Source organism: Chionomys nivalis, chromosome 1 (genome assembly GCF_950005125.1).
Source record: "Chionomys nivalis chromosome 1, mChiNiv1.1, whole genome shotgun sequence".
Classification (NCBI taxonomy): domain Eukaryota; kingdom Metazoa; phylum Chordata; class Mammalia; order Rodentia; family Cricetidae; genus Chionomys; species Chionomys nivalis.
In genome coordinates, this window is record NC_080086.1 from 20,937,211 (window position 1) to 20,958,025 (window position 20,815).

Below are 20,815 nucleotides of genomic sequence, written 5' to 3' on the forward strand. Positions count from 1 at the left end.
TCAGCTGTGTTAATAATGTCTTTTAATCACCCAATTTCCAGAATGATTTGTTTTTAGCACAAGATATACCAGAATTCAGGACTATCTTGATCTGGTCACAATAAAATAAATAGATAGAGAGAAAGCAGAAAATGTGTGAGGGAGGTTCCTATATGGTGTTACGTACACACAATGTAACATTAAAACTAAATAAGTCAAATGGTGAATGATTATAAATAATCCAGCATTTCAGAGTGTAGAAACAAATAAAGTAATCTTGAATGTATCAATGAAAAATAACAAGATATTTTTAATTAGAAGTCTATTTTGATATCAAGTCATTGCAGGTTAATATTGGGAGCAAAACATAAGCAATGTTGCTCCTTTATTTGAAAACAAATGTGATAAAGTAATAATTGTATTCCAGAAGTTGAAATCTCCAAAACAGAGGTGATATAGGAGGATTTTCTCTCTATCTGTTGTTTCATTGGTTAATAAAGAAACTGCCTTGGCCTTTTGATAGGGCAGAATTTAGATTAGTGGAGTAGACCGAACAGAATTGTGAAAGAAAGAAAGCAGAGTCAGGCAGATGCCATGAAACTCTGGCCCAAGATGGATATAGGTTAGAATCTTCCTGGTAAGCCACCACCTTATGGTGCTACACACATTAATAGAAATGGGTTAATCAAGATGTGAGAGTTAGCCAGTAAGAGGCTAGAGCTAATGGACCAGGCAAGTGTTTAAATGAATACAATTTTGTGTATTGTTATTTCAGGTGTAAAGCTAGCCATGTGGGAGCCAGGTGGGACAAAAAGCAGGCCTGCTCATCACTACACAGATGAATAAACAGAATAACAACAAAAGACATGCACATATGAATGCACAGTAGCAAACCATACAGACAGGTGTATACAGATCTGAAAATGAGGCCTCGAATTAACGGTTTATAGTAGTGACCCACTCTGCCTCTCCAAAGGAACTAAAGTGGTCCAGTCTCCTCCCAATGGGTCTCCTGACCTACCTATGGGGTGCTGAGATGTCTCTCAGTAACCCCAACCTGCAATCCACCACAGATTCACTTGGATCTTACACAGGTTTCACAGAAGGAGCTCCAATAGTCAGAAACAGAAACCAGAGCTTGCCCAGACAAAATAAAGTTACCTGATGATTGGTATGCCAAGACTCAATGGATGGGAGTTGTGGTGGGTTTGGGGGATCCCAGATGAGTTCCCAAATGTTGTTCCCTGTGTCTGGATCCCAAAAACCACCAAAAGGCCAAATCTAATGCAAAAGCAAAGACTCCTTTTAATTACAAGTTAACTTGCATCATTCACCTGTCTGACACAGTGGGTAGAGTAGGAAGGACACCACACCTCAGTGGAGCAGGGTATATATTGGAGGTAGAGCAAAGGGGCATCTAGAGGGCTTCTAGTTGCGTAGTAACGGTCTCAGGATTGTCTCACCTCCAGGCTGGGAAAACCTGTCCTGAGCAGATTGGCCAGCTGCAACTTTGTAAAGGTTACTATACCTGAAAGCCATCGGAGAGCTGTTACCTCACTGCACCATTATCAGTAAAGCGCATCCAGAGACCGAAAACTAGCTTCTGATCCTGCCAGTAGTTAGGGCAAGTTTGAACAAAGTTTGGCAAGGGACTCAGCGGGGCCTATATCTTGCTAAGTCTTTCCAGCAGCCTGTTCTGAAAGGGGGAGCTGAGTTAGGGTCTGGCCCCTTCAGTCATAACAGACATTGAACTTCTCTGCTCACTGCTCAAGTCCCCAAGGGTAAGTGTTGATCTTTGAGCAGAAACTTTTGTGAGGGAGAGATCTAACCACCTGCCTACCTTTCTAGCTAAGTGATTTTGTAGTGTTGCATGCCACTAGCAGGAACTTAGCCTCTCTGTTTTTCTGCTCCTTGGGGAGGGAACAGAGATGTCTCCTCCAGGTTCAGGCAGACCTAGAGTTTCAAGTCTTCCTCAGCATGAACAGCATCTGGGAATCAAAATCTAACTGGTCATTCCTTGGTACACAACACTTACTGTCTACAACACTCACTGTTTAAATATCTCTGGAGTAAACAAGCTTGCCTGCTGTTGCCTATTGACTGCCATGAATCCTGTTACAATGACCATGAGTCCTACATTATCTTCCTTTATATATGCACCCAGTGCCAGACTGCTGGATCATTTGGTGCTCTTTATCACTGACTCATTCATGTAGTCAGCCATTGATTGATTAGATGTTCAATAATTCATTTGTTTCTTTACCTCCTTAGTAATGGACACACTGTCTTCCACAATGGCTCAGTAGTTTTGATTCTCCACTAGCTATATACATGTCAGGGTCCAGCCTCCACAGATTCATAAGTTTCAGGGTTTGGGAGTGTGGATTAGAAATGTTAGGCAGAAAAAAAAAAGAAAGAAATGTTAGGCAGAATAAACAATGATACAAAAGAAATACAGAGACATAGAATAGAGTTGAAAGGCAACCAAGTTAGTACTGTATCCACCAGTGTTTATTTCTTATGCTCTTTAAATACCGCAATACAAAAGAGGGTAAGAAAGCAAAAGACTTTTTACCATGATACAAAGAACAAAGTAATTACCATGTTAATACCTCAAATACCAAGTAATCATACCCTACTTCAAGATATCCTTTTAGTAGCTACACCTTAAATCAAATAACCTGTCAATAACCTTGAAGTAGCAAGACTAGGCCTGAACTCTCTGACCTCTAGTCAAGGTAGAATGGATCCACCTCTGTGGGCTCCAACATATAACAGCTCAAAGATCACCAACAGGCTTGGCAGACATCTCTCACTTCTCCCCTTTCCAACCAGTCAATCCCTCTGACCACCTTTGCATATATTAGAAAAAATGGATTCAAAGTGCTCTCCAAAGCCAGGTGCAATAGCATATTCCCTAGGTGGATCATTGAGTTGGAGGCCAGTCTAATGTACTGGGTAAATTTCAGGACATTCAGGGCTACACAGAGAAAACCCATCTCAAATACATAAACAAATGGTGCTCTCCACACATTTCTTTTTTTTGTAATTATTTCCATTTTATTGAGTATATAATTGAAGCTTACAAATTAAATAAGTTACTTATTGTTGTTTCATTTGAGACATGGATTTGGTATGTACCAGATATAGTTGTCTTTATCATTTTTTCAAATAGTCTCTCACATATACACATGCACACAGTAACTTTGCACAAATAGATTTTAAAGAATGAAGCTGTCATATTTATAAAATTTATTTTTAAACCAGAGTAACTTTTAGGATTTTTTTGAGAATATAATATTTAGGTATGATAAGGACTGAGGAAATAGTAGGGGGAAAAATTCAAAGGCTTAAATGGTAGAAAATTGTCTTCAGTTGACCCCAAACTCCACTTATACATCATCACAGGCCTTAGCTTACCTTACTTATTACACTTTGATGTGTTTTTGCCATCTGTAAAATAATGATATAAAGATGGTCTCCACACATTTCTAAGCGAGTGCAATGCAAGCATCACTGGTCAACTCTAGAGAGACTAAGATGCAATGGCCCCTTGATCTCTCTGCCCACCAGTGATATTGACATAGAAAGAAGCTTTGCCCTGAGATGGAGCCTGTGTGATCTATAAAATGAAATATCTCTAACTTGTAAGCCCCCCTTGCCCAAGGACAGATAGCTTCCTGGAGTGCTGGGAGTTGTTGCTCATATACAACAACAAGTCACTTGTTTGCACTTCTATAAGCAACATTAGTTGCCCCAACTGCACTGAATGTGCTTGTCAACACATAGACAGGAGGTGTGTAGGCAGGAACTACATTCATATGTATGCTTGTCTCTAAATGGACAAAATGGGAAAGTACAGAGCCTTGTGGGTTTTGCCTTTATAAGGAATAGATTAACATAAGTCATCGCCATTTTCTGGAAATCTGGTATGAACATGCCAGTGTTCATTGTCCTGGCCAGTATTTAATTAAGCTTGCTTCAAATTTGGCTCAAAAGTTGTGGTAGTGGTCTTATTCTTACCCAGTGGAATTAATACCTTTCCATGAGATCCCAGTGTCTCAAAGGACTATTTTGTCTAGGAAATTTTCCTGGACTCATGAAGGGAAGGAGTGCTCAGAACTTTGGTTATTTTTTAAGATAAAATATCTCTTCCAGGTTAATGTACTTAAACACTTTGTCTCCATCTCATGGGGTTGTCTGGAGAATTTGGGATCTTTGGAAGTGGCTCCTAGGTAGAGAGAGCTGACTGGTACAGGTGGAGGCTCAGGTTCATCTTCTAGCATCAGGTCCATCTCTCTGCATCCTGGTTGGTGTCAGCCAATAAGCAGTTGCTACACAGTCCTGTCATTATAGGCTGGTACAGTGCTTCTGCTAGGGTCCCCATACCGTGATGGACTGTATTCTTTGATCTGTGAGCCAGAATGAATTCTCTTAAAAGTTGTTTCTGCCAGTTGTATGGACTCAGAGAGAAGAAAATTAACAATAGAGATTTTCAGTGATACTGAATCCCTCTTTCATCTATGAGGTTCACTCTCAAATGCTTTTTTCTTTCTTTGATATTCCTGGGTTTAATAGATGGCATCACATTTATTAATGTTTCAATTTCAATTCATAGAATCATTTAGTCATTTTCTATATCTGGTCAAAGTAATGCATACTTTTGACTACAACGGACTATGCCAGTCCAGGCTAGGGAAGGAGCTGACATGACTTGGGTCTACACTACTGTGCTTGTTTTCTATGGAATTAAGAGCAAGTTTCCCTAGTTATCTATTTTGGGAACTTGGATGATATTTTAAATACTTTTTTTTTTTTGGTTTTTCGAGAGAGGGTTTTTCTGTAGTTTTGGAACAGGAACTAGCTTTTGTAGACCAGGCTGGCCTCAAACTCACAGAGATCCACTTGCCTCTGCCTCCAGAGTGCTGGGATTAAAGGCCTGTACCACCACCACCAGGAGATTTTAAATATTTTTAATGTGTTTATTAATCAATCCTAGATGGAGGTCACGGTGTTTTGTGGACTGTATAGTGGTATTTGCAGTAAGATAAGCAGGCTTCTGGCTCAAGGTATGAGGGAACAATCTCTGGCAGGCCTATTTTTTAAGTTACATTGTCTCCTTTTGGCAGTTACAGCAAATGCAAAGTTGAATATGTATGAAAATGTATACGGCATTCTTCAGTCATTCTAAATATGTTATTTCTTATAAGTAATTTATGAAGGTGATTAAAATGTATTCTATCAGTCAATTTCATTACTTTGAGTCTTACACAGGAAGCAGTTGTGACGACAAATAAATCCTGTTCTGACCATCAATGATACCACTGTGACAGTAAGATATGGATGCAGGTGGTTGGACACATCAGTCCTGATCACATAAAACCAAAGCTCACCTGTAACTGGCTTCATGAAAATCTCATCCACTGAGGTCCAGTCCACAAATCCATAATTAATTAATTCTCATTTACTGAAATAGATCATTCTCTATAGTCCACTCTGACCTCAAATTCACAGCAATCCTCTTGCCTCAGTCTCCCAAGTGCTATGATTATGGGTGTGAATGATCATGTCCAGCTCTATCTATTTTGCTGTACACCTTGCTCTTGATGGGTTTGAAGACCTGGAATAGATGTGTGAAACTTGGCAAAACAAAGAAACTGTGTCAACCTGTTGTTGTTCAATACAATGGCCCAAGATAGCCTTAATATTTGACACTGTCAGTCCTTTGTTCTCATGTTTATCTTTGTTAACTCCTTAAGGTATTGGAACAGTTATTACGAATAAGGAAATTGTGAGTTTCTATGATTCTTCTTCATTTTCTATCTCTGGAATGTTCCCATTAACTTCTGATGTCATTTGTTTATTTTAGTTCTCAAAGAATCTTGTGGTTAAAATCATTCTTTCCAGGATATTGGAGACAAGAGATGAGTCAGCAGGAGTAACTGAATATTGGGACAAGGATTGAGAAAAACAAAGAAGAAAGGACAGAGTTCTGTCTGTCAATACCAAAGTCGTAAATTTATTTCTCAGCATTCTTATATACAGGTTTAAGGCAGAGTAAGCAATACAAAAGTTGCACCCAGAACAATGTAGACACTCACACATTGCAAAAAAACTACATTACTATTCTGTCATGGAATCAAGGAACAGGCAGTCTCATAATCTCCCACAAAGTACCTCCTACAAGTATCATCAGGTTCTAGAATTGCACACTTAACTAGATAAAATGTTCTTTCCCATGGGCTTTATCAAAACATTCTCATGGCTGCTAACACTTAAAAAGCAAACAAGCTTGGTCTCTCTTTACCTTTAAGTTAAAATGGATTCTGTGGACTCCCATAGCAGAACAGTTATGAAAATATGTAATATTAAATATCATAACCTACTGTGACTCATTCAAGCCAGCAGTATGGCTAGCATGGTCAAAGTCCCAGAAAACTGTTAAAATGATGACAGAGTCTATATACAGAGGTGGGTAGGAACTGACTCAAGGGTTTCAGAGGAGGCAGATACCACAGAAACTAGGTGAAAAATTAGAGATTTTGAAGTCAACTGAGAGTCAGGGGAAGTGGTGAAGTTGGTGTAGATTTGTTTTGCATATTGGGTAAGCTGGAAGCCGGGTGATGGTGGCACACGCCTTTAATCCCAGCACTCGGGAGGCAGAGGCAGGCGGATCTCTGTGAGTTCGAGGCCAGCCTGGTCTACAGAGCTAGTTCCAGGACAGGCTCCAAAGCCACAGAGAAACCCTGTTTCAACAAACAAAACAAAACAAAAAAAAAAAAAGAACTATGGGTAAGCTGGAAATGATGAGGAATTTCCCACTGTATGCTCTGATTATCATTAATGAATAAAGAACTGCTTTGAGCTTATAGTAGAGCAGGGAAGAGCAGAGCAGACCTAGGTGGGTAGAACAGGACTGAATACTGGGAGAAAGAAGGGCAGAGTCAGGGAAAAGCCATGTAGCCCCCGCCAGAGTCAGATGCCTGACAAAACTTTACCCAGTAAGCCACAGCCATGTGACTATGCACAGATTAATAGAGATGGGTTAGATTTATATGTAAGAGTTAGCCAATAAGAAGCTAGAGCTAATGGGCCAAGCAGTCATTTAATTAATGTAGTTTCTGTGTGCTTATTTTGAGGTTAAGCAGCCAGGAACCAACAAGCAGCCCTCCTCCAACAAATTGGCATACCAATGTGGTATGCTAAATACATGTAAAACCTGAGAGGGCTTGAAAAGGAATTCTAGACACTAAAAACCAAAGTTTAGCCAATTTTTTTCCCAAATGGGCTTTGCTGAGTGGCAGCACACCTTGGCTCCTTTAAAAGAGGTTTTCCTGATTCAGCAGTAGAAAAAAAAAGCCACAGCTTCCAAAACTGTGCTTCCTGGTTCACCAACATGAATGGCTCTAGTTCTTTAGAGAGGTTCAGCTATCAAGCACTTGAATGGGATTTGTAGGCCCAGGTGCTTGTATGCCTGCTTGGGAAAGTAGCTAAGACCATGCCTGTAGCTCAGCGCCCCTGCCTAGGAAGGCAGTGGGATCAGAACTGCTGCTTACCATTTTAAAAGATCTTCAAAAGAGTAAAGAATTACAGATACACAATAGGACAGATTCAGACATAAAAGACCTCTAAATGGGTCACAATGTTGTATAAATGTATGTAGGCTTGGGAGTGAAAAAAAAAACAAAACTATACAAGCAGGATCCACAGATAAATGACTTTTGAACTTGTCTAAAGATGAGACAGTCCTTCAGAGTTCCTGCTTCATGAAAGAGTCTGCCAGACATTCTGCAGGACACAGAAGAAAGTGACTGACAAACTGCAAATCAAGGTGGAACTGTCTTTAAATTTTCCTGCTTCATGGAAAAGTCTGCTGGATACTATGGGCCTATAGGTATAAGATGGATGCCTCAATGGTACAGAAGAACTTTGGGTGACTGTCCAGGCAGCAAGATGTTTCTGTCAGTTCTAGAGTTTTGGACGTTGCCTAGAGTGCACTTCCTGTTTACTTAGGTAATATTATATCCTTCTTGAGTCTTTGATGGGTTGAAAAATTTATAGTTAGAGTTAAGAGTTTTTGTTAATTATGATAAAAGATAAAGTAGACATAAATATTATAACTGTGACTTCTGCTTGGTATCGGTCTTGTTATATGTAATTTTACTATGTTAAAGCTAAAACCCGTTCCTTTATACTTAAACAGAAAAGGGAAGGCAATGTGGAATTTCCCTCTGTATGTTGTGATTACCATTTATGAATAAGAACTGCTTTGAGCCTATAAAAGGGTAGGGAGGGTGGAGCAGAGCTAGGCATAAAGGACTGGAATGAATGCTGGGGGAAAGAAGGGCAGAGTCAGGAAGAAGCCATGTAGCCCCCACCATAGACAGACACCTGACAGAACTTTACCCAGTGTGCCACAGCCACGTAGTGATACACAGATTAATGGAGATGGGTTAAATTTATATGTAAGAGTTAGCCAATGAGAAGCTAGAGCTAATGGGCCAAGCAGTGATTTTATTAATATAGTTTCTGTGTGATTATTTTGGGGTTAAGCAGCTGGGAACCAACAAGCAGCACTCTTCCAACACTGGAAGCTTGGTAAAGTTGCAGCCTCAAGCAACATTGGAAGAGCAGAATCCATTTTGACCTCACTTGGGTCTCATTTTTCTAAACAAGTTCTCCTACAGTTTTCACAGCATCTGTTTTCTTGGCTCTTCCTTTTTATGCATTGTATGTTTATGCTATTCTTGAATACATGGTTTGGAACTTGATAAAAATGAAACTAATGTCCTATGTATTCCATAGTGTCTTACTTCTTATTAAGATTTTGAGGTAATTCATGTTGCTGCCTAGCATTAATGGGTACTTCGTTAGTGATGCCTTCCATGCACACCACATAATTACAGCATAGTATATTTATTTCTATTCCTCTATTAATAAACACCTAAGCTTCTCATTTGGTTGTTATAAATGGTACTAGTATGTGTATTTTGTACATGCCCTTTGTGCACATGTAAATAAATAGAATTACTATAGCATGGTTTGATTATGCTTAGCATTAATAACTATGCCAACATCTTACAACATAGTTGCAAGTAATTATTCTTCTACAACTCTAATATATTATCCCTGAAAATGTATATGCTGGTCTTTTTTAGCCACAATAATATATGTTTACTAGTTTCTAGAGATTTCTTCTTGCTTTCTTGATATGGGATTCTACTCTACAAGCTATGAACATGTTTTATTAACATTTGTTAATGATAAAGCTGCTTTGACCTATAGCAGGACAAAATATAGGAAAGAAAGAAATACAAGCAGAGATAGAGATGGAAAGAAGGTGCAGTCAGGCAGTCACCATGTAGCTGCCCAAGAAGCAAGAGGTAACAAACTATGACCCTTATGGTAAAATATAAAAAAATAGAAATAGTTTAATTTAATTTTAAGATGTAGTGAATAAGAAACCTGAGCTAAGAGGCCAAAGAGTATATAATTAATAAGCCTCAGAGTAGTTATTTTATAAGTAGCTTTAGAAATAGGCAGTCAGAGAAAACCCCATCCACCAGTATCAGCAGGATGGGAAATATTTGTAGTTGCATAATGGTACCCAACATTCAGAAGCATACATCCACATAAAGTCTAAGAACTTTAATATGGGGGGGGGGACTTCTAGACCCATAAAAATGAGAGTCAGTTGGAACTTCCTGGTACCTACATTATTTTCAGATAGGCTTTTCTTGTTGGCCACAAACAGAGGTTCAGCTTCTTTAAGAGATAGCTTCCTGGTTCATATTTGCAGCACAAATGATTCTGGATCTTTCAGGAGGTCTTGCTACTGAGCTCTTAAATTGGGTTTGTGAGCAGAGTACTACAAGTTGCTTAACGGTAGCATAAACCCACTGCATCTCTGGAACTGGAGCAGTGAGCATGGCTCACAGAGATTGTGAATGTGCCTCCACCATGTTGGACAGGGTGGAGCCAGCAGGCCAAGCTGTCTCATTAGTACTAACTATTCCTTCTTAGCATTAAAAAAAAAAAAAAAAAAAAAAAAAAAAAAAAAAAAAAACTTCTCCTGCTAGACAAACTAATTACAGATACACAATAAGACAGAAATAGATAAAAAAAAATGACCTTGAAATGTGTCATAGTATTAGATAAATGTACATGGGCTTAGGAGAGAGAGAAGAAAGAGTACAGACAGTCATAGATTAGATGAGTAAAGAAAATAAAATAAGTATTATTAAAAAATAATAGAGTAAAAATAAGCCATGTAAAGATGTAACATAGACAGAGAATCTGGATTATATGCATGTTTTCTTTGGCTTTTTTGACTGTTACTGAGTTAAGTGCTGAAAAGCATTTGATTCTAGGGCTGCTAAGGAAAGCCAACATATATTTTAAAGGTATCTTGACTTCAAAATTTGAGTCTACAGACCTGCTACTTTGGGATAGATGTTCTGCTTTTCTTTCTACAAAAGATGAGAACCAGGCCAGGTGGTGGTGGCACACGCCTTTAATCCCAGCACTCAGGAGGCAGAGGCAGGCAGATCTCTGTGAGTTCGAGGCCAGCCTGGTCTACAAGAGCTAGTTCCAGGACAGGAACCAAAAGCTAAGAGAAACCCTGTCTCAAAAAAAAATAAAATAAAAGATGAGAACCTGTGGATTCCTTTCAGGCTAATGTGGTTTGATGGAACAAGATCCCCTTAAAGATCTCCATGAACCCTGAAAATACTTCACTCAACAAACAGCAGCAAAAAGTTTGGAGGAAAAATGTCCATATTCCCAAAATGATTATTATAAATGTTTGTTTTCATTTAAAGGGGGTTGCTTATAAGTGGTTAATGGTCACAGCCAATCTCTTTCAAAAAAAAGGGGGGGTATGATGTAGAAATAAATACATTGTTATGGGCTTTGGCTTATTGATACTAATTTAAGGTCAATTTTGTTATATGTCTATTTCTACTCTTGTTTAAGATATTATGTTTATAGAGCTCATTTAAAATGTAATGTATAGTTAAGAAATACAGATTAATAGATAGTCATCTATAATAATTAAATTTCAATTAAGTCCAGGTTTTCTAGATATGCATAGATATATTTCAGTTAGACAAATAATCTTAAAGACTTCAAGGGCCTACAGAATGTACCATTTAAAATGTTTTAAGAACTTAGAATTTCTTACAGTGATATATGCCTATTTCTGGCAGCACCAATTACTTCAGAGAGGATGATAGACATTGAAGAAACTTGTTATGGAATTTTCCTTCAATGTGACAAGGTGAGTCATTTGGATAAGAAACTGCTCTTGACTGGACTCCTAGATAGTATGTTGTATAAACTGGACATGCAGAACAACAGAGAAATAATACCGAACTTGCCTAAATAAAGTGAGACAGTCCTTCAGGGTTCTTGCTTTATGAAAGAGTCTGCCAGATATTCTACAGGACACAGAAGAAAGTAACTGGCAAAATGTCAATAAAAATAAAACAGTCTTTTAAATTTGTGCTTCATGAAAAAGTCTTCCAGATACTATGTGCCTGTAGGCTAAAGATGGATGCCCCACATAACAAAAGAACTTTGGGTGACTGTCCAGGCAGCAATATGTTTCTATCAATTCTAGAATTTTGGAAGTTGCTTGCAATGTACTTTCTGTTTACTTAGGTAATAATATATCCTTCTGGGGTCTTTGATGGAGTTGAAGACAGATATTTATAGTTATAGTTTCCCTTAGTTATGATAGAAGATAAATAAGATATGAAACCTTAGACTCATAAAGAGAAAATAGATGATAGAATATTTTTTTAATTTTGCCATATATAAATAGGCTAGATGTTGTAACTGTAATTCTTGCTCGATATCTGTTTATGTAATTTTACTATGTTAAAGTTAAAACCTTTATTTTTATTTAGACAGAAAAGAGGAGATGATGTGGGATTCCTCTATGTATACTGTGAATATATTTTATTACCATTGGTTAATAAAGAATCTGCTTTGGTCAATGTTGGGGCAAGAAGGTAAATCCAAGCAGAGTTAGAGGAGGATAAAAGGCAGAGTCAGACAGATACCATGTAGCCACCCAAGAAGCAAGAGGTAACAAACCACAAGCCTCATGGTAAAATATAAAATAATAGAAATGAGTTAATTTAAAATGTATGTTAGTTAATAAAAAGCCTGAGCTAATAGGCCAAAGAATATAAGCTAATATTAAGCCTCAGAGTGATTATTTTATAAACAGCTTCAGAAAAAGACAGGTGGAGAAAACTGCATCCAGGGGGGACCAGTGAGATAGGGAATATTTGTAGTTACACTTCCTATTTTAACAAGACAAGGCAAAGGACACATGCAATATCATTACGTTGTTGGGTGTAGCAGAACATTGCTCTCTATTACCACTGTTCATACCATTAGAGAAATACAGTAGAATATGCTTCTCTAGTATACTGAATCTATAACACTTCCCAGCATGCACTAACTGCATGCTCATTCCTCTCTTATCTGTTGTACTTAGTTCTTTATTGCACTATTATCACACTGCTGACATGGATGTTATATACTTCTATTTATAAATCATAAAATAATGATATCTCTCACAAGGATCCATTTCTGTGCTTCTTGTGGAACACCCACTGAGGAATGAAGCCACTAGTTCCAGAATAGGTCTCCAGACAGCTCAATGCTCTGTAGCTGTGTTTCACCTTTGTGCATTTCAGCAACTCTCTCTTCATGTAACAAACACAAGAATTACTGAATATTATCAGAACCCCCACATCTAGAAATTCTATTAGGAAATATGTTCTCAAATCAAAATATTAATGCTGAGTGTGATGGCTTACATCTCTATTGATATCACTTATGAGGCAAAGGCAAGCTGATCTCTTTGATTTTAAAGTCAACTTTTTCTATATAATGAGTTTGAGGCTAGCCAGAGGTACAGAGTGAAACTGTCTTTGAAAGAAAAAATAAACAAATAGATAGATAAATAAATAATCTCCAATTAATAACAACAATTTTCATCAAAGCAGTATTTTTCTTAAAGAATTAGTGATAAGGATATTTTCAAATTCCAAAGTATTTATCAGTTTACTTATCATGTTTAAAGTACACATAATGTCATTTCACAATCAGCAATTTATAATTCTGCTTCTCCCAGAAATAGAACACTGTGTTCAGTACTGATAGGGAAGGAATGATTGATGAATCACACAAACAGGCTGAGTTTCCGAAGTGCTTATAAGAACGACGTACACATTACTACAAGACTCTCCTTCTCCAGAGTTTCAAGTTTCAAACCTCCTTCTGAATTCAGTTGAGTCTCTTCCTCTGAACTCAAATGAGTGCTGCAAAGGTTGAAGAGGCATCCATGGGCAGGGTAAAGGCAGACCTCACTACCCTAGACTGCCTGCAAGAGGTAGAAATGGGTATGTATTTTAATCCAATTTGATTCAAACTAAAAGATAGAGAGAAGATTCACCAGGAACACTCAGAGGAGCTGAAACTCCTGCCTGCTAGTCTGTCACAGTAAGTCTCTGTAGACGAAGAGATACTTAGAGGCCTCTGTTATATTAGTTACTTTATCAAAGTATATAATAAAGAATTTCTGGGTAGGAGAAACGATCAATAAATTAATAACAAAAGTCTGAAATATGGTTTCTGTTTGGTTGATTGGTTTGGTTAGTTGATTTGTTGGTTGGTTGATTGGTTGATCTGTTGATTGGCGTGCATTTGTTTGTTTAGTTTACCTTTGGTGTATGTGGCGTATCTTAGAAACCTCTGGGGACAGTAGGATGAGGACCATTTAACCAGCACAAGATATGGGCAGGTGCAAATTTTCCTTTTTATTTTTTCTCAGCGCTGAGTAATGTTTCTTTACTTTGCCACAAGCTCAGGGATATTTGAGCTGTTGCAAAATACAGAGTTAATTCACAAAATTGTTGTAAACAAAGGCATGTTTTGTATTGTAAACACAGGCATATCCCTTAGATCTAGGGCATGAGGTAAATGTTGTCTCATTGAAACAAATGCTAAACTGTTTATCAACTATTTTCCCCAAATTTTGGCAATATTAAGCATAGTTAATGCGTGCGTTTACTATGTAAGCATCATTTTATTTAATATTTTGGCTCATTTTTTTAAAACTAATGTGCATTTATAGTATGTGCACATGTGTATTGGAGATGGGGAAGTGGGCGATTCTTAGAGAAAGGATGAAAACTCTTCTGCATATGATGCTTAGATAATGGGTTTTCATGGTGAGACTCATAGCTCATCATGTGAATTATAACTGACTCAGAATGAATCACAGACCCAAACATGAAGCCTAGAACTTAAGTCTATTAGAAGAAAAATATCTTTGTCTCAGGCAAAAATTTTCTTGGTTACAATACCGAAATGGTTTACCTACACAACAGAAAAATAAATTGAATTTAGTGAAATGAATACTCTGCTCTTGTGCCTAAAAAGGAATAAAGGAATAAAAAGATTAACAATGGACTGGCAGGATCCCCCTGCCCTCCCTCTCTCTCTTCCTCTCTCCCTCCCTCCTCCTCCTCCTCCTCCTCCTCCTCCTCCTCCTCCTCCTCCTTCTTCTTCTTCTTCTTCTTCTTCTTCTTCTTCTTCCTTTCTCTCTTTGTCTCCCTTTTTCTGTCTCCCTTTCTGCCTCTGTCAGTCAGACTCTCTGTCTCTCTTTCTCAAAAGGAATTGCACCTACATTGTACTGAGAGTTTTAAAAGCCCAATGTTTCATTGGATGTATAATCATGTGTTTGGCAGTGCTGTGAATATTACTCTCCATATACAATTGTTTGCATTTGACCGTTGCTGCTGTATGAAAATGAAAATTATTTTCTTCACTAAGATGTTTTTCTGCAACATTGTAAACTTGTTCATTACTTTTAGAGCCTTTTTAATAGACTACTTAGAAATTCATATGTAGATATATATATCCATGTCATCTGAATATCAACTCTTTTATCTCTGTGAGGCTTAACTTATTTTTTATTATTGCCCTATTGTCTTGGCTAGACTCCCCAGAGTTACACTAGAGTGGTGAGAAGACATCCTTGCCTTATTCAGGGTCATCTTTACCTGGCGTTGCAGGTTATTGAAATTGATATTCTGATATTTATATTTTCAGGTATAAAGCTCCAAAGAAAATGTCTCAGAACTGTCTGCTCTGGGCCTCTTGCTAAGTCTTCCTGGTGCTATATAATGATGATGGTGCTCATTGTAGCTTTAATTGTGGTTTTTGTTGTTTTGTTTTTGCCAGGTGAGGAACTTAACCTCCACATTATTCAACATTTTCTACACATTTACATTATCAGATAATACTTACTGACCACTGTAAGCCAGGCACTGTGTTAAAGATTCTAAAGAAAACACACTGGAATTTCCTCTTCTCTGGGAAATTAGGGTTTAGTAAGAAGATATAGAGAATGAACAACATAGGTTGTGGTGTGCATGGGAGGCCAGGCTCTGCATCCCTGGGAACATGACAATCAGCAACCTCTAGACAGAGATGCAAAAAATATATATCCACATGGGAGACTATTCAACACAAAGAACAAGGAAAGAAAAACTTGAAAAGGAACTTTCAAGGAGATTGCTAATGCTAAGGGGAAGTGAAAAGAGTGAAGAGTAATATGGTTGGGAAAGGTACAGGAATCCCACCCCCATGACCCTTTTTTTAATTTATTAGATTTTTAACAAAATATCCATCTAAGATCCCTCTCCCTCTCCTCCTCCCATTCCGTCCACAGACCCTCCCACCCCATCCCCATCTAAACTTCAGAGTGGTAAGGCACATTGCTTTAAGGAAGGTCCAAGACCCGCCCTACTATATCTAGGCTGAGCAAGGTATACATCTAAAAGGTATAGGATCCCAAAAAGCCAGTACATGCAGTAGAGATAAATTCCAGTGCCACTGCCAGTGGCCCCTCAGTCTGCCCCAGTCATGCAATTGTCAACCACATTCAGACTTGACCACTTTGCTCATATTCTCACTCCTCCCTCTCTTCAACTCCCATGGTTCTAGTTAATATCTTCAACCAAGGTCTGAAAATATTACATAGAAAGTTCCAGAATATGTGGTTCCTAAACTTTTAGTTGTGGAATATTGTAAATAATGTGATAAAATCTTGTACAATTTGGCTGCCATAGCTGGAAAAGTTGTTCCAAGATAATGTTAATATAACAATACATAATATTAACATTATGTATGTGTGTGTGTGTGTGTGTGTGTGTGAGTGAGAGAGAGAGAGAGAGAGAGAGAGAGAGAGAGAGAGAGTCAAGGTTTCTGTGTACTCCTGACTGTCTTGAAGCTTACTATGTAGACCAGCTCAGTAACATTCTTTTCTGTACATGTACCACATTTTTTAAATTAATTTATTTTTTATTGAAAATTTCCACCTCCTCCCCTCCTCCCACTTCCCTCACCTCTCCCCTCCCCCTCCCTATCCAGTCCAAGGAACAGTCAGGGTTCCCTACTCTATGGGAAGTCCAAGGTCCTCCCTGCTCCCCCCAGGTCCAGGAATGTGAGCATCCAAACAGACTATATTCAACTAGGTCAGGTCCATTTCCTAACTAGTGTAAATAGGAGAGCAACATGGATGAACCTGTTTTTCTGTGGTAAGATGTGGAATTCTCTTCTTACATACCCAAGAGTAGCAGAACTGTCAAAGGTAGGTCTATTTTTAAATTTTCAAGGAACTTCCATTCTGCCTATACAAACTCAGTACAAACTCCTACCAGCAATAAATAATAGTCTCTCTTTCTGCACATGCTTCTAAAAAAGCTGGTCTCATACTCACAGAGATCTGCCTGCCTCTTCCTCTCAAGTACTGGAATTAAAGTCAAGTGTTACTCACTGCCAAGCATTGGTGTCAGATTTCTTACTGATAGTCCTTCTAACTGCCTCGAACAGGAGCCAGCATGTGGTCATATACATTTAATGTGTGTGGTAGAATTTTAGGAAGTCCAAGACCAAAATTTGATATTTAAGTTTGACTTTTTTTTTTTTTTTTTTTTTTTTTTTTTGCAGGCGGGCATTTCTCTGTAGTAAAATCCAGACCAATGAGAAGTTTTTTTTTTTCTTTTGTCATGAGAATATCAGGATGTGAAGGATTATGGGAAAAGAAGCTGTAGGATTCCAAGAATCAGGAATAGTCCTAAGGGACTAGATCTAGAAATGATTTCTTTGCAGGGTATTGAGACTTTAATCTTAGCACTCACTCAGGAGGCACAATCAGGATGATTATTAAAGCTCCAGAAAAGTGCAATCCACATAGTAAGATCCGGACCGGTTAAGGTGACATAGTGAGATTCTGTCTCAAACTTCAAAATACAAAGAAGGGGGTAAATTCACTTCCTCATAACCCCCACAAGAAAGCTCTGGACTGGGGACCCTTATGCTAGGAGGGGGTCTCCTAGCGATCAGTTATGAAAGTACAGTCCAAACACACACCTCTCCACTGAGATCTGAATGACTAGCCAAAGGGATTAGATATAAAAATGTTTTGTTATATCTCATGGCACTCTCTGCATTTTAGTGAAGAAAGTCATTGAGCGTCATGGACCCTGCTATGACACCTGCCCAGGAAAATGGATTGGATTTGGAAGAAAATGTTTTTATTTTTCTGAAGACATGAGAAACTGGACATTTAGCCGGATCTCCTGTATAACATTAGAAGCCCATCTAGCTCAATTTGAGAGCCTGGAGGAGCTGGTAAGAAAAGATCAGAAATTGGCTTGTTGTTTGTCCTGTTGAATGTGTATTGACTTGAGACAGAAACTGTATTGATTGATTGGTTGGTTGATTGATTGATTGATTGATTGATTGATTTTTTGAGACAGGGTTTCTCTGTAGCTTTGGAGCCTGTCCTGGAATTAATTCTTGTAGACAAGATTGGACTCAAACTCCAGAGATCTGCCTGCCTCTGCCTCCCAAGTGCTGGGATTACAAACGTGTGCCACCACCACCTGGCAAGACAGAAACTTTAAAGTGGAAGAATGAGGAAGGATCCCACCCCAGGTAGATAGGGTGTATGGGGAACACATTAGTTGTGCCATTTTCTGAAGTTATTGCTTCTGGTTGGAGCCTTGAGACATTAACGAGCCATGTTCTCATGTAATACTCATAGTAAAACCTGAAAGGACAGACTTACAATCTATGCAGATAACTTGTGGTCATGTAAGTTTTTCTCTAAGAATTTACAAATTGTATACTGAATGTGGCATGTGTTAAAAACTGTTAAGGACATTCTTAATCAGACACAGTGGAATGGGTGGTCAGCAATATATTTTGGATTATGGATGTAAAATGCATCCACTGAGAGCTGAGGGATATTATGGCCACAAATATCAATGACCCTCAGCTGATATCCTTAGAGGATCCTATATATTGGAGATACTCAATCGTCACTGGAAGCTTAAATACAGATGTAGTCACATATTTGAGACACTCAATGGTCACTGGAAGCTTAAAGGCATATGCATTCACTTTCTGTGTTTTATGATAGGATTTTCTGAGGACACATATGGGGCCTTTTAACCATTGGATCGGCTTGCACAGAGAATCACAAGAGCAACCTTGGAGGTGGACAGACAACACTGAATATAACAAAATGTATGTTTTTCAGAATGCTTTCCCTTATACTGTAATCATTTTTGTGAAGTGTGTGTGTGAGAGAGAGAGAGACAGAGACAGAGAGAGATGAATGGCTGTGTCCTTTGAAGCCAACTATACTGGGGAGGAAGGAACAGAAACCTTCTAAGTAGAAAAGTGCCTCAGGGGTAGTCTGTGTACTAATGTGTAGAGCCAATCCCTAACAAACTCCACATCCACCAAAATTTAAAACCTTTGGATGGTCTCCCTTTTATTGGCTATTATTTTCAAAGCATTTACTTAGAGTGATTTCACTTGAAAGTTTTAGTATGATGATGGCTTCTGGGGTAGATGTTGCCTGCTTCATTACCAATTGAAAACTTTTCTTTCATGAGAAACACTCTTATGGGTTTTCTACAGAATTTCATATAAGCAGTGAGGGTTCTGAAACCCCAGAAAGCCACAGCAAAACTGCTGGGATAGGACTTATCAGTTCATTCCTTACACAGATGCACCTGTCACAGAACAGAGACTCCAGGGGCATTGGGAAACTCCTCTAAAGTCTCATTATCAAAGAACACTGAGACAGCTTTTGAAAGTGAGAATGGTCATTTTGAATGGAGTCATTCACTGGAATGACAAAACACAAATCTTGTCACATGATCGTTAAAGACCTTTCAGAAATTTACTAAGAAATGTGTTTTCTCTCGCCTTTATACATATGTAAAATGCTTCAAGCTAGAATTGAGAGTCACCCTCAGTGAAGCCACAAATCGCAGCAGTTCATTTGAACATGGCAGCAAGCATTTGTCAAATGCCTTGCACAAATTTTACAGGGATGATTTTGAGCAATGGCAAAGATGCGGAGTTCAAATTGAGATCTGAGTATGTATTAGATGGCAGGTGCAAAACTAGTTCATGTATTTGATGTAATGTTGGCCTGTGAAGAATTTTTTGTTTTTAACTTTAGAGTTCTCACCCGAGGAGAAGGAGAGTGTGGCTACCTGAGTGACATCGGGATCAGCAGTGCCAGAGATTACACACATAGAAAGTGGATTTGTAGCAAGTCCAACAGATCTACTGTACAGTGCCCAGAAATTTTAAATCAAGGAGAGTGAATATGCCAAAGCATGCATGAGAAACAGATGCTCTGTGACTTGTTATCTGCAGTTGCTGCTCCACTCGTGACCTGCTAAAATCATCAAAATCCATCAAGAATATGTGTTGACAGCAAAGATGAAAACTCACATAGAAGATAATATATACAGGAATTTGGAAAAACGCAAATGGTTGCAAATTAAATGAATTAGTATTCACATCTTAAACCTAAAATATAGTCATACCTATATTAGAAAGTGTCACTTTTATGACCAACTGTTTTCCATTGGTCCTTGCTTTAAAAGCTTGGAAACTAAAAATGTGCAGTGACTGAACCCATGGAAAAGATTCAATAATCACAAGAAAGATGATAATTGGTCAGTGGCCTCCAACCGTTTTTGTAAACATTGTCATTCTTTGACAAAATTCAATGACCAAAATGAAGAGAGAACTAGACAGGCTTAAAACAAATGCTGTATACTCTGTGATTCAATACACATTGTCAAAAAGATTTTACACTTTACTTCTCAGCATTCTTTTTAAAATTAAAATAGACTAAGGATATGTTATAAACAAATGCCATTTAATTTTCTAAATTAACTAACTTTTTAAAATTTCATATATGAGTATGCCATTTGAATTTTATTCTTTATTAGGCTCTTTTTGGATCTGGAGATAGTTAATTACTGAACCTCCTCCAAAGCAACCATTGCACACTCTTGAGTTTTAAGAACAAAATATTTTGCTCATATGCTATACTGTACTGATGAGTCCCAAAAAGGACGAAATAACAAGTCACAGGCATCTCTTCTGCTAACTCTGTCTTCTCGCTTTATTGATATATGGATTAAACCTTCTCACTAGGCAAATAATGCACTTCTGATATTTACCTCTACCACTTTTTAGTAAATTTTGTTTTGTAACAAGGCTGCTATGTAATCATAATCCTGACATGACTGGAATTGAAGCTATGCATCACCACATATGATGTATCTTTACTCTTTATTAAAGTATTTGGTTGGGCCAGTTATGTGGCTCTGAAGGTAAAGGCACCTGCCACTAAGACTTATAACCAGTATTCAGCACCTGGACCTACAGGTGGGAAGCAGAAAACTGTCTACAGCAAGTTGTCCTGCGGCTT

The 20,815-nt window shown here is 38.1% G+C and overlaps 1 protein-coding gene across 1 annotated transcript; it reads left to right on the plus strand.

The window, feature by feature from the left end:
- The first annotated feature begins 13,309 nt into the window (after positions 1–13,309).
- LOC130885659 (C-type lectin domain family 2 member E-like) lies at positions 13,310–19,694 on the plus strand. The gene is made up of 5 exons (XM_057787361.1): positions 13,310–13,397; positions 15,112–15,243; positions 17,522–17,697; positions 18,491–18,597; positions 19,547–19,694. Exons 1-5 carry the CDS (start codon positions 13,310–13,312, stop codon positions 19,692–19,694), a joined length of 651 nt encoding a protein of 216 aa, XP_057643344.1.
- Positions 19,695–20,815: the final 1,121 nt, after the last annotated feature.